At 44.0% G+C, this 15389-nt stretch overlaps 1 protein-coding gene across 1 annotated transcript in view; it reads left to right on the top strand.

Annotated features, from left to right (window-relative positions):
- ush2a (Usher syndrome 2A (autosomal recessive, mild)) overlaps positions 1-15389 on the top strand; it is a gene marked incomplete at both ends in the record, with an annotated part of 385038 nt that overhangs the window by 45682 nt on the left and 323967 nt on the right. Inside the window, 4 exon segments of the mRNA XM_083759320.1 lie at positions 893-1070; positions 3391-3599; positions 8923-9144; positions 11371-11464. Coding sequence (XP_083615446.1) covers positions 893-1070; positions 3391-3599; positions 8923-9144; positions 11371-11464 — 703 coding nt within the window.

The following is a 15389-nucleotide window of genomic DNA, read 5'->3' as shown; positions in this document are numbered from 1 at the left end:
TGCTATGTTACTGTCATGTATGAAGCCATGCTATGTTACTGTCATGTATGAAGCCATGCTATGTTACTGTCATGTATGAAGCCATGCTATGTTACTGTCATGTATGAAGCCATGCTATGTTACTGTCATGTATGAAGCCATGCTATGTTACTGTCATGTATGAAGCCATGCTATGTTACTGTCATGTATGAAGCCATGCTATGTTACTGTCATGTATGAAGCCATGCTATGTTACTGTCATGTATGAAGCCATGCTTGGAGATTGTCCTAAATGCATCTTGTCATTTCTGAAGTGGGACTCTGAGCCCTATACTATACCACACCCGATCAAGTCATTTCCCCAAATTCAAGGTATACCAAAAGTTAACTCTGAACTTGGTAGATCTGCCTTTAGCTTCTGTGGCCTTAATACATGGAATAACCTGCAAACGACATTAAAATTGACCACATTAGTACCCTTGAGTCGTTTTAAAACCCTGGTGAGCATACAGATCCCCACAATATGTAAATAACTGTTTTTAGATTGTTTTGAAATTTGTCTTAGCTTCTATTTGTAACCTACGTATGTAATTCACATGTATACCTTTTGTTTTCCTTTTCCTGATCTATATGACATTGTATTACTTGACGACACTGAAAATGAGTTTAACTAAAAAATAAATAAATCAGGAAACAAGAAAACAAAAAATCAGACTTGGACAACCAGAATTTTATGTTCGACATAAAGAAAGTGCGATTTATTTTTCATACACATGTAGAAACATTCCGTTTACCTTAAACAACTTTACCGGATTACCGGATGAAAGACATCACGTATAATGACAGAGGTACGGATGTCATCCTATTATGTGTTGATTTTTATCAGATATTTCTTGGTGTTTTATTTCAACAGGTACTGCATCCCCAACGCGGTCCAGGACACGACCAACAACAGGGTGTTGAGGCTGGACCTCAATGCTCATCCTCTGAGCTACATCAATGACCAGGACATGGGAACCATCTGGCTGTCTAAACCCCCCATGGAGGAGACCCTCACTGTTACCGTGGACCTGGCTAACGGACAATACCAGGTGACACATCTGATAGCACACACACACACACACACACACACACACACACACACATGTACTGCTACCGTGGACCTGGCTAACGGACAATACCAGGTGACACATTGGTAAGATCTTTATTAAGAGGATAGCCCCTTGAGATGGAGCATCTCATTTTAGAGGAGGTCTGTAGAGTTGGCCGAGTGGCCTAGGCTCCAAAAACGAACCAGTTCAGGATTACCGCTTTTGGGTTCTCTATTTCTGTCAAAAATGAAGGCCTTTTCAATAAATAAGACTTGGAAAAATTGATTTACAAAACCAATGGAAACTTAAACCTTAAAACTAAGGACAACAAACCATACAGTGACTGAACTAAAGGCTATGCCTTAACTAAGGGCCCTGGCAGCTCTGTCTCACGGCTGTTAAACGCTTTGCCTGCCCTATAGTAGTACTATACTCCCAAACCTCACTTCCCTCGTAGTGTGTACAGTATATAGGGCACGGGTTGCCCCGTGACAGGGTCCTATACACAGGTAAAACACTACATACAATACAGTGCAATTACACAATAGACACAATACACAATTATTGACGTTACAAACATGTACAGATACAGTTAGCTTGCTCATCCTTTCCCACCCACTCCCCCACCCCCCCAACTCTTTGTAGACAAAACAATTGTGATCTAATAGCACACACGCCCATGCACACACACACAAACCGACACACTGATTGATTGATTGATTGATTGATTGATTACTTTATTAGCCAGAAATGTATGTGATACAGTAAGGCTAAAAGGGTAACACAAAAAAGTCCTGGGGAATTATTGTTTCCATTGTGGTCCTATGTATTCAATCCATGGCATAACAAAATGTGCACAATAATAGGCCTACATGTATACTGTACCTCCCTCCGGAACATTTTTTATTTAGTTTTAGTCATGAGAGTTTTAGTCGAGTTTTAGTCGACGATATCGTAAGAATTCATGGTCGACTATGTTATCACCCCTCTAGATTAATAGAAATCTTGGTTCTCAGCAATCCCTTCGTCCAGCGCAAAGAAATGCTGGGTACGCATATGATAAGATCTCATGGTGGCACATCCCCATGTTCTCGAGGTGTTCAGTCTGAAATGACCATGACACACAATCAGAACATGATCATTGAACAGGTCTAGAGACCACTATACACTGTGTGTGTGTGTGTGTGTGTGTGTGTGTGTGTGTGTGTGTGTGTGTGTGTGTGTGTGTGTTTGACTGTGTGTGTGTGTGTGTGTGTGTGTGTGTGTGTGTGTGTGTGTGTGTGTGTGTGTGTGCACGCGCTGTACTGTACTGCGCGTGCAGTACTGTACTGTAGTTTCATCCCAAGTACAAAGCATTGCATGATGGAGAGTTGCATGGGACGGGAAAGAAAGAGAGGGATACATTTGGGGGTTGGCCATATTTGTGCTCTCAAAGACTCATCCCTCTTCTCTCTGAAGTGTTTTGTGTGAGTGTGTGTGTGCGTGTGTGTGTGTGTGTGTGTCTGTGTGCGTGCGCACGCAGCTCTCCTGACTTGGTCTCCAGATAAAACACTTCAGCATCCTGTCTGAAGTGTGTGTGTGTCTGTTGTGTGCACGTGAGGTACTGGTAGCTTAGTTCGCTCCCTGCTGTGTGCCTCGGTGTCCCAGCCCACACTGCAGCAAAGCAGATAACACACACACACACACACACACACACACACACACACACACACACACACACACACACACACACACACACACCACTGGTACAGTATGTGCTAAGTGCTTAGTGTCTTTTTTGTGTGAGAGAGCCTGACTATAGTGTTTTAATCAATTACTCACCGATAGTTCAAACATCATGACTAACTCACCATTATATGGCACTTCATTAGCCAATTTAGACCTGAGGCCGATTCTAAAAATGCCTTCTAAATCCTGAGTTTGCTGAGAAACGTTTACAAAAATGTACAGTAGTACGTAGCTATACTGTATATACAGTATAGCAACAACTACCCCAAAAGGGGTTCCCAGATTGAAAGGTATAAAATCCCCCATGGGGATTCCTGTCCTAACCCAACAATAATTCAAATATAGTTGACCATTGTTGCTATGATCATCGTTAGCGTGTTTCCTAATATCCTCATTGCTCCTGAAGTGATTTATATACGTATATCTCCCTCTCCCTCTCCCCCTCCCCCTCCCCCTCTCCCTCTCCCTCTCCCTCTCTCTCTCTCCCTCTCTCTCTCTCTCTCTCTCTCTCTCTCTCTCTCTCTCTCTCTCTCTCTCTCTCTCTCTCCCCCCCCCCCCCCCCCCCTCCTCCCTCCTCCCCTCCCTGGTCTAGGTGTTCTATGTCATCGTTCAGTTTGGAGGTCTGTTGCCAGAGTCTGTTGGGATCCAGAGGCGGACCCAGAGTGTTTCCACCAATGGGAGCGGTTCAGAGGCAGCGTGGTCCGACTGGCAGTACATGGCCAGAAACTGCAGTGTGTTTGGACTGGAGAACGACGGGCCGCTACTCAGACCAGACTCTGTGAACTGTTTACAACTCCCTCGGTAGGTTGTGTGTGTGTGTGTGTGTGTGTGTGTGTGTGTGTGTACGCGCATGTAATGCAAATAAGTCCTGACCATGTTTTCCCAGTGAGACAGACAGAAATCTGTATAGGCCTGACGTCAAAATAAATAAAAAGTCTTCTGAATATATATTCATCAAAGATTTATGCCGCATTTTTACGAATTTAAAAAAATAGCAGACCTACAAGCTCGTAGCGCGCCACTCGGTGGCGCTCTATGAGCTTGTAGATCTGCTATTTTTGTAGTCCTACGTTACGTCCGGGTCCAAGTGGCACCAGCTCCCGTCCGCATCTCATTGTAAATGGAATATCTAAACGCGTGAAGCTTTTTACAACGACGTTATTTTTATATGATGTGTAGACAATAAAGACTATTATTATCATTAGTATTGAAGGTGGTAACAGTCCATTTGCTCATTGGGTGCAATATTTAGAATGTGTGCAGGCTTGAGTATGTTGAATCTAGTGTGCATTGAGGATTCAGTTGACACAATGAAATAAAATGGCGATAGTGTGGGGCAGACGGCCTGTCACAGCCAGTGTGCCCACACACACACACATGCACACACACACACACACACACACACACACACACACACACACACACACACGCACACGCGCACACGCACACACGCACGCACGCACGCACACACACACACACACACACACATGCACACACAAACAAACATATCTTGGCATGCTCACAGTGGCACTAGATTCATAAAGGAAACTGCCACGTTGCTTTGGCTCATCTGTGAGTAGTACCAGGTAGAGAACTGAACTTACACACACACACACACACACACACACACACACACACTCCTTTCCTTGGTGTTGGCACCAGATAGAACAGGTATGACGTAAACATAGGCTGACATTGGAGCAACTACAATCATTTGAGGATAACAAATTAGTTGATTGATACTTTAATGATTTGGAGAAAACATAAATAATAATTAATAAACACAACCCTATCTCAAGGTAATTAGCCTCCTAAGGGTTTAACCACTTCACCCTTGGCGTTCCAATATTTGGGCATGTAATTATAAGCAAAATAATGAAAGGAAAAACCATTCAGCTGTCTCATCAGACTGTATTGCTGAAGCTTTGCCTGCATCTAAAAAAGGACCAGTAACTGGTGTTGTTTTAGCTGCTTGAGATGTCTGTGGGCTGGTGCACACAGCCTCCCTAGACAAAACCTCGTGGGTAAATAATGGTTCATTGATTTATTTTTAACACAGCAGAGCAATTCCACCTCCCCTGAAACATTTATGTTTTATTTGTCTGTAGCGACTAGCGAGTAGGACTAAACGATGGGTCTATTAAACACTGGGGTCACAGGAGAGTATAGGTAGCGATGGGATTGGTTCCCAGACAAGCAGGGCAGGGCTACATCATTGTCACATTATTGTGGGGTCCCACCCCACAATAATGTGTCCTTGGAATAATACATTCCATTGGTAACTTAAACAGCTGTTGAACATTTTTTAAACTGTATCAACGCACGCACGCACGATACAGAGACACCTCCAATAACGCCGAGACAGCTTGTTTATTTTTGGACCACAACGCTCATATGAAACGATTTTAAGATGAGCCCCATGTTATTCTCCATAGATAAATTACTTCCGTGAACCAGGGGAATACGAGGGAGACGAGCGAGTGACGTCGGGATAGGTCGCCGAAGTCCTGACGTCACTCGCTCATCCCCTGGTTCTGCCTGGTTCACGGAAGTAATTTCTCTATGGAGAATAACATGGGGTGATCTTAAAATCGTCTCATATAAGCACTGTGGTCCAAAAATAAACAAAGTGTCTCTGCGAAATTGTCAGGGAGGTGTCTCTGTATCGTTTTCGACCGTCAGTATATCATATTTGATGGCGTCTGTTTCTAGCAAAAATGTAACTAATTCAGCCGCAGTAACAATAGCGTTTTCTCTCAGTCAGTTGATTCTTCATATCCATATTCAGTGAAACGACGGCCGGGGTGACATTTTCAAACACAGTTATTATATGAGGCGATCTAAAACCCCCTATGGGGATTACAATGCAAATACAAAGTACATGAACCCGTGGACTTGCGCCCTCTGCCGATATTGACCTCAGACTTCGGTGCTCTATATAGCACACCTTTGATTGATTGATTGATTGAAATATGTATTAACAGTTTGCAGAATGACAGTACATTTCAAGCACAAACTCAATACAAAGACAAGTTAACTGTGAGTGGCAGTGGCAAGCATTACACTTGTTTACAAGAGGGTCCACCTTGTTCAATTCATCAAATGTGAATGGTCGTACGTACTACAGTACAATCCTATCCGTTTCTTCCTCGATCTCAAAATGACATCCATGGGTACCTATGGGTATCTATGTTAGACACACCCACAGACACACCCCCAGATTATCAGCCACACCCACAGGTTTATTGTGGAGTGTGGAGTAGCTATTCAACCACCAGGTGGCGTCGGCCCATGATGAGCAGAGCTATTAAGTCTTAATAGCTTCTAGCAATATGCAGTGGTGGAAAAAGTATCACATTTTGTACTGTATCTGCAATATTGAAATACATTGAAATACATACTGTTACAAGTAACATTTATTTGAGTAAGCGGTTAGGGTCCATTTGGTTCCATTTCTACACTCTAAAGTTAAATTATCATTGATGTTACAATATAAATATTGGGGGTCCCAGAGATATAAATGCCATTAAATGGGGGTCCATACTCCATAGTCTAATGCATGTCAAACTGGGGGTCCTTGAAATTGAGAGGACCCCCTGTTCTGTGGACCCCCTGTTCTGAGAGGACCCCCTGTTCTGAGAGGACCCCCTGTTCTGTGGACCCCCTGTTCTGTGGATCCCCTGTTCTGTGGACCCCCTCTTCTGTGGACCCCCTGTTCTGAGAGGACCCCCTGTTCTGTGGACCCCCTGTTCTGAGAGGACCCCCTGTTCTGTGGACCCCCTGTTCTGTGGACCCCCTGTTCTGAGAGGACCCCCTGTTCTGTGGACCCCCTGTTCTGAGAGGAGGCCTATGATTATTATCAATAAATTAATATTATATCCATTATCCAGCAATATGAAAACAGTGCACCCACCTTGACAATATGAAAATATCAGCAGCATGATTGATATTAACCAAATTAACCCCCGCTAATCCTGGGGCGGGGGGATACGGCAAAAATAGCCGATCTGTAAGCAACGCGACGTCCGTGTTGTGAGCTTGGAAATACTATTTCTGCCCGCAGCTTCCTTGGATCCGGACAGCTGAAACCCATGTCTTACACACAGCCCTCTGTAGACCACGTGGCCTGGTGCAGATATGTGCTTGCGAAGCGCCTCTTTCTAGTTTGTAATTATTGTGTGTGTCAGTGTTGTTTTCGTCGACTAAAACTAAGACGAAAAATGTTCGTCGACTACCTTTTCCACTGAAGAAAACTAAATGGAAACTAAATTAAAACTATGATATGGTGACTAAAACTAAGACTAAATATACTGACAATTTCGTCAACAAATAAAAACTATAGACTAAAATGTTAGGAAGGGACTAGTGGACAACAGATCCAGTATAAGTCATTTTACACTTGGTTGCATGCTGAACATAGCAGATCTACAAGCTCACAACGCGTCGCAGCGCGACGCGTTGTGAGCTTGTAGATTGGCTTGTAGATTAGCTTGTAGATTGGCTATTATGACGTGTAAAATAAGTCATTATGACGGCAACAAGGCCCGCAAAAATAAATTTTAGTCGACTAAATCACATGTAGATTTAGTCGACTAAAATCTTATGACATTTAATCGACTAAAACTAGACTAACACTAATACATTCCAGGTGACTAAAATGTGACTAAGGGCGCTTTCACACCGGACATGTTTGGTTCGTTTAAAACGAACCATGGTCCGCTTACCCCTTTGGTTCGGTTGGTGTGAACGTGCATACGAACTCTGGTGCGGATCAAAGAAACGAACCATGGTCCGCTAAAAAAGGCCGAACTCGGTTCGCTTCCAAACGAACCACGGTGCGGTTCGTTACTGGTGTGAATGCATTCGGACTTTATAGAGGACCAAATACAGGACGATAGGCAAAATAGCCGTCGGGCGTCGGCAGTTGTGAGGCTGCATTAATAATTATAGTTATAAAAGCATGTATTTTTTTACGGGGATCATATGACAGCTGACAGTCTGATTTTAATAGTAGACGCATACAGTATATGTCGAGGCGCAGCGCAGCATACGAGGTTCACATGCGCAAAATGTACAAGTTATCGACATGGAATGGTGCACGGTATGACACACGATGTTAGCTTGTAGATCTGTTTATTTTAATCATGCGCCGGCCGCCGCCACGCATGCGAATCTGCGATGCATGAGTCTTCATGCGAGTTTCTCTTTCAACTCGTGTCCCCTCCTTTTTGTGTGTGTGTGTGTGTGTGTGTCTGTGGGCGCGTGGGCGCGCACGCACATGAGGGGACTGGGGGAGAGACCCATATATTTATATGGGAGAGACGCAGAGACAGAGAAATATTTAAAATCATCCATGTCGCGCAGGCCGCAGGTATCGAGAAAAAGCCAATGTTAAATAAGCTATACACATGTGGTCCCAAATGTTTAATTGATTACATCACTATAGCAAAAGACGTAAAACTAGGTCAACTCAATTAGCTGCAGCGGAGCTGTTCTGACTTGAAGCTCAATAACCAACTGACCAAACCATAAGATGACATGGAAATGCCCGCCGCGGCGCCGATTTGATGCGCAGAAATAACATGGGTGAAGGTGCACACATGGAAGAAAAGTCCTTTTTATCGGGGATACCTTGTTGTAGGCTATACGTCTCCGTGAATTTATGCATCAGCATTCAGCAGCAAGCACATTATTGTTCAAACACCTGCTCCTCTGTTCATCTGTTGCTCTTATTTGGCTAATAAAATAATTAATAAGAATGAATGCAATAGCAAGTTGTTGCTGCCTGTCATGTTGCTGTTCTCTTCTCTCTCTGTGTGACTGAAGGTTGCACCTGCAAAAATTGTAGACAGTGATTTCCCCTCATGTTCTTTTCCCCCCCACTATTTGGTTCGCTTAACATGTCCACGTGTCATTTGTTTACATATTTGGTACGCTTTACAAAGTCCAGTGTGAACACCAAACGGACCAAAATCAAAATGCAAATATTTGGTCCTTGGTCCTTGATCCGGACCTTCTAAGCGAACTTTGGGTGTGAAAGCGCCCTAAGACTAAGTGAAAACCATTCAGGAGACTATGACTAAAACTAAACTACGTGTGCGCGTGCGTGCGTGCGTGTTTTCAGTGAGGTGCCATACACTGGAGGTAACATCACCTTCAGCCTGCTGACCCCAGAGCCCAACCTGAGGCCGGGCTACAATGACTTCTACGGCACCCCCGCCCTGCAGAGGATGGTACGGGCCACCCACATCAGGGTCCATCTGAGTGGACAGTACCACACCACCGCGGCCGGGGTCAACCCTCTGCACCGATACTACGCCGTCAACGAGATCACCGTCAGCGGGAGGTGAGAAGTCATGACGTGTATAACGTTATTTATTGATTTTTTTCAAATTCTAAGTATTAAACCGTATAAACTGTAAACTGGGGCTGTGGTGGCTGGATGGTAACCGTAAAGGCTCATACATATACTCCAGTTTTTGGTGATCACCGCGGTGTAGTTTTTAAAGGGTTGGAAAACTACACCATTACGTCAGTCGCGGTGATGATCAGCTATCGCCGCGGACACAGACCCATCTCTCTGTTTTTTACTATTCAAACCTTTAATGGTGGAAACCACTACAAAAATAAATGGCGCCCTATGTGGGGGCATGATAAGATCATGTAATAATACCACGCTATACAAAGAAAAAAATGGTGCTACCTAATTTCTGGTGGCGCTACCAAATGAAAAGGTAGGTGGCACCAGTGCTACCTGTGAAAAAGTTAGTCTGGAGCCCTGCTTCTAGCAGTTCATTTTGTTTTATTAAACACGTTCATTTCTTCCATGTAGCCCATGTTTTGTAATGGCATCATCATGCTATTATGCCCGTGGATATACAGAACTTAACAATGATAAATTAATACTCTAATACCTTTTATAAAATCACCAACGAATTTATGTTTTTTACAGCTACAGTAGTGGGGAGAGATGGAAAAGGGGCGACAGTATATGCATGGGCATAGCGTTTCCGGTTCCGGACAACCGTCTATCCGACCGACGCACACACACAGTTTTTTGCACATTCATAGTGGGATAGGAGAATTGCTGAGAATGTCTCTCTCTGTCGGTTTTAACACGTTTTGCACAGACGAGGACAGATCATTTCAGATATATTGAATGTTGACGTGTGTTAACGGAGACGAGAAGTGTTTCAATGCTGGTTTTATAACACGTGTTCATTAAGCTGACAGAGAAGGCTTTCTTCTGACTGTGGTAATTATGAGATTACGGAAGAAGCAATCATCTCCCTCTAAGCTGTTTTAATTAGTAGCTTGTTGTTAGACTGAAGTAGGGGGAATTTAAATGCACTGAAACGTCAAAAACCCACCCCCACTCCACCCATCGGTTCTGTTCCATAATTCCATCTCTCTCTCCATCTTCTCCCTTCTCAAGCACGTACATGGCAAAAGGACTGTGTGTGTGTGTGTGTGTGTGTGTGTGTGTGTGTGTGTGTGTGTGTGTGTGTGCAGGGACAGTGAGGGAGCATTGTGTGAGCAATTGCGGGGGTCTTGACAAATGCACGTGTACACATAGGCTATGGTACATGCAGTTCGTGATGATAGGGGATCCTCTTGTTTGTGGCAAAAGGCAGTATAAATAAAATAGACACCTGATGATGTTCTAATGCAGTACAGTACTAATGTACCGTACTGTAATGTCTGTCCTGCCGGCAGACGGCGCTTGAGGAACGCCCCCAGCACGACTACTCGTATGCATATCTATAGCATGAGCTGATATTCACGTTTTGATGAATTGAAAAAGGTGGAACCTGTTGTAAACAAGTGTAATGCTTAATTGGGTCGTCCACTCACAGTTAACAGTCTTTGTATTGAGTTTGTGCTTGAAATGTACTGTAATTCTGCAAACTGTTAATACATATTTCAATCAGTCAAACAATCACACATGACGCCGAATATGCCAGTAAAGAAAGAAAGAAGGAAAGAAGGAAGGAAAGAAAGAAAATAATGAACACATCTGAATATCTGAATAAATAATTGAATGACTGACCTGTCTCTCTTTGTGTGTGTGCGTGCGAGTGCGTGTGTGAGTGTGTGCATGGAGGGCTGTCAGCCGTGCGCTTCCATTATTCTGATATCTCAGACTGACGTTTATAAATGTTAAATGGAACGTCCTAATGGCTTCACTGCTGCTGCATGGACAGAATGAAAGAGAGAGAAAGTCACTTACTTTTTATTTGTGTATTTAGCTGGTATAGTTACACATTTTTTATCTTTATCATTTTGAATTTGGATTGTTAAAATACAATTAACAGTTCTGCTGCATAACCCGTGTTCCCCACAATCCATGTGTCGGTGCTGCTTAGTACGCTATAAACCCGCTATTTGTTTAATGTGTTTAATTCGCCGTTTATCTATAAATAACCAGGTCCACAGATTTGTCGCGGACCTGGTGACGAGGCCGTCGCGTTATGATGACGAAACCGGAAATCTAGCCATGCTAGAAATGTCTTTCTTTCTTTTTAAACTCAAATCTTAATTTGACACTTTTCTTATCTCTCTCTCTCGTTAGATGTGAGTGTCATGGCCATGCAGATCATTGTGACATCACCGTGACACCCTACCGCTGTGCATGTGTGCCAGAGAGCCACACGGAGGGACACAATGTAAGTAAGACAACCTACGGTATACCATTCAGTACATTCAGGACACACTGCTCCACTGCACTGTCACGAAGACAACCTACCATTCAGTACATTCAGGACACACTGCTCCACTGCACTGTCACAAAGACAACCTACCATTCAGTATACATTCAGGATACACTGCTCCACTGCACTGTCACAAAGACAACCTACCATTCAGTACACATTCAGGACACACTGCTCCACTGCACTGCCACAAAGACAACCTACCATTCAGTATACATTCAGGACACACTGCTCCACTGCACTGCCACAAAGACAACCTACCATTCAGTATACATTCAGGACACACTGCTCCACTGCACTGCCACAAAGACAACCTACCATTCAGTATACATTCAGGACACACTGCTCCACTGCACTGCCACAAAGACAACCTACCATTCAGTATACATTCAGGACACACTGCTACACTGCACTGCCACAAAGACAACCTACCATTCAGTATACATTCAGGACACACTGCTCCACTGCACTGCCACAAAGACAACCTACCATTCAGTACATTCAGGACACACTGCTACACTGCACTGCCACAAAGACAACCTACCATTCAGTACATTCAGGACACACTGCTCCACTGCACTGTCACAAAGACAACCTACCATTCAGTACATTCAGGACACACTGCTACACTGCACTGTCACAAAGACAACCTACCATTCAGTACATTCAGGACACACTGCTCCACTGCACTGCCACAAAGACAACCTACCATTCAGTACATTCAGGACACACTGCTCCACTGCACTGCCACAAAGACAACCTACCATTCAGTACACATTCAGGACACACTGCTCCACTGCACTGCCACAAAGACAACCTACCATTCAGTATACATTCAGGACACACTCCTACACTGCACTGCCACAAAGACAACCTACCATTCAGTATACATTCAGGACACACTCCTCCACTGCACTTTGTAATGTTAGTAAGACAACCTACCATTCAGTACATTCAGGACACACTCCTCCACTGCACTTTGTAATGTTAGTAAGACAACCTACCATTCAGTATACATTCAGGACACACTCCTCCACTGCACTGTCACAAAGACAACCTACCATTCAGTACATTCAGGACACACTCCTACACTGCACTGTCACAAAGACAACCTACCATTCAGTATACATTCAGGACACACTGCTCCACTGCACTTTGTAATGTTAGTAAGACCACCTACCATTCAGTACATTCAGGACACACTCCTACACTGCACTTTGTAATGTTAGTAAGACCACCTACCATTCAGTACATTCAGGACACACTCCTACACTGCACTGTCACAAAGACAACCTACCATTCAGTATACATTCAGGACACACTGCTCCACTGCACTTTGTAATGTTAGTAAGACCACCTACCATTCAGTACATTCAGGACACTCCTACACTGCACTTTGTAATGTTAGTAAGACAACCTACCATTCAGTACATTCAGGACACACTCCTACACTGCACTTTGTAATGTTAGTAAGACAACCTACCATTCAGTACATTCAGGACACACTGCTCCACTGCACTTTGTAATGTTAGTAAGACCACCTACCATTCAGTACATTCAGGACACACTCCTACACTGCACTTTGTAATGTTAGTAAGACCACCTACCATTCAGTACATTCAGGACACACTCCTACACTGCACTTTGTAATGTTAGTAAGACCACCTACCATTCAGTACATTCAGGACACACTCCTACACTGCACTTTGTAATGTTAGTAAGACAACCTACCATTCAGTATACATTCAGGACACACTCCTCCACTGCACTTTGTAATGTTAGTAATACAACCTACCATTCAGTACATTCAGGACACACTGCTCCACTGCACTTTGTAATGTTAGTAAGACAACCTACCATTCAGTATACATTCAGGACACACTCCTCCACTGCACTGTCACAAAGACAACCAACTATTCAGTACATTCAGGACACACTCCTCCTGCACTGCACGGTCACAAAGACCACGTTACCGCCGACACGCATTGGCTGTGTTGTGTGCTCATATGCACGTCTGAAGAACGTCAGATCACAGCACCTAACACACACCTAACACATGGCATGCCCATGAACACACGCACGCACACACACTCACTCACTCACTCACTCACTCACTCACTCACTCACTCACTCACTCACTCACTCACTCACTCACTCACTCACTCACACACACACACACACACACACACACACAGTCGAAACCCCTGGGGAAACCCTCCTCATGGTCTTAATTAAGCAGTTTTCCACTTAACGACATGGAGAGGACATCTCTAATGAATGCCCACATTTCCACCGCACACACGCACGCATGCACGCACGCACGCACGCACACAATTAGTAGCTGGAAGTTGATGAAGTGACACTGCGTGCTTTGCACAGCACTAGAGTGTCAGTGTTGGGCTGTATGGTCGTGAAGGTATAACGGCCATCTGTGGGGGAATAGAACCTGCGACCCTCTGAATCGCACCAATGCATGCGTCTATACGCGTTCGCCTTTCTAGCGTGAACCTTATAGTAATTCCCGGTTTCATAACTGACGCCAACCTAAACAAAATGGTGAATTATAGCTTATAGCAGTGCAGTTCATTGGACAAAGACTTAAATCACTAGTACTGTAGTTAAGTATACTGTACAACAAATAAACCCTCTACAAAGGGTTGTGTAGTTGTCTGTTGGTTTGTATCATTTATGTTGTTCTGTAAAAGTGGTGCTATTAGGGGCTAGGGCATTAACCAAACGTGATTTTTGATAGTCGACTCGAATACCATCAAAATCGATTTATAGTCGATTAGTCGGCGGTAAAATATGATATTTATTCCATCCAATCAAGCATTAAAACATCGTGTTCTGAAACAGCCAGCGAGTGAAGCAAAACAGAGCCGGTGAATGCACTCAATGCAGGCCGTGTGGAATAGTACTAAGAGAGTGGCGACACACTTCCTATGGGCTATAGTTCCAAACATTGGAACTATCCCATTGAGATAGAATGAGCACTTCCGCATTCCATTGTTACAGTGGGAGTCAACGCGAGTGTCGCCACTCTTACTAGATTACGCTGAATGCCGCTCTGATTAGCCGAAATTAGCTCAGCTGTTTCAAGTCAAAGTTGCAAGTCCACAATGACTCACGGATGGACGCGTTGTGAGCTTGTAGATCTGCTATTTTTGATGCGCAAGACCGTTCTACGGAGCAGCATAGCACGTTGTTCACAATGTTTTGGTGACTGGAGACTGGAGCGGGGAAGGAATGAACCATGCGATGTTTTTCATACAACCCTAAATGTTCAACAATAAGTTACAACCACAGTTCCTTTGGTTTTTAGAAGGAGCTACAAGTTAGGAGGAGGTTTGCTAGCTAGCAGGCTGCCAGGCTATGAATCAGATGATCAACTACTTAACTCCATCGCCAGTCTTTTGCGACTATTAGAACTATGATCGTGCGGCATAGCCGTTTGTTTTTAATAATGCCACACACGGCACGCCTGGACTTTTGTTGGATAAGCATGAAGAAACATGAAATCACGGCAAGAGCTACTGTAGTTTGACTGTCACCAAACTGGATAATATTGGGCAGAGCGAGGAGGAACTCCTGCTATACTTTACTGTACTCACCAATAGTAAAAGTATTTACACACTGTAGTTGTCCCCATTGATCTTATGAGCCTATGAGGCATATCGCATATGCTTTTCCCAAAGAAAATCTGTCTTGAATGCTGCTAGTGCCACCGCCGCCCACCGCACCTACACGAGTGAGGGTGACGGCAAAACCCACGTACAGTAGGCTTGTATATGATATGAAAACAATCAGCCAAGAATGGATTAGTACTGAAGTTGGCGAACTACCAACAAAACAACCGAGCTCACAGCTGCATGCCTGCATG

The sequence above is a fragment of the Protomyctophum parallelum genome (genome assembly GCF_964188405.1).
Source record: "Protomyctophum parallelum genome assembly, chromosome: 2".
Classification (NCBI taxonomy): domain Eukaryota; kingdom Metazoa; phylum Chordata; class Actinopteri; order Myctophiformes; family Myctophidae; genus Protomyctophum; species Protomyctophum parallelum.
The sequence above is the reverse complement of the archived record's forward strand: the minus strand, read 5'-3'. Positions and strand labels throughout refer to the sequence as shown.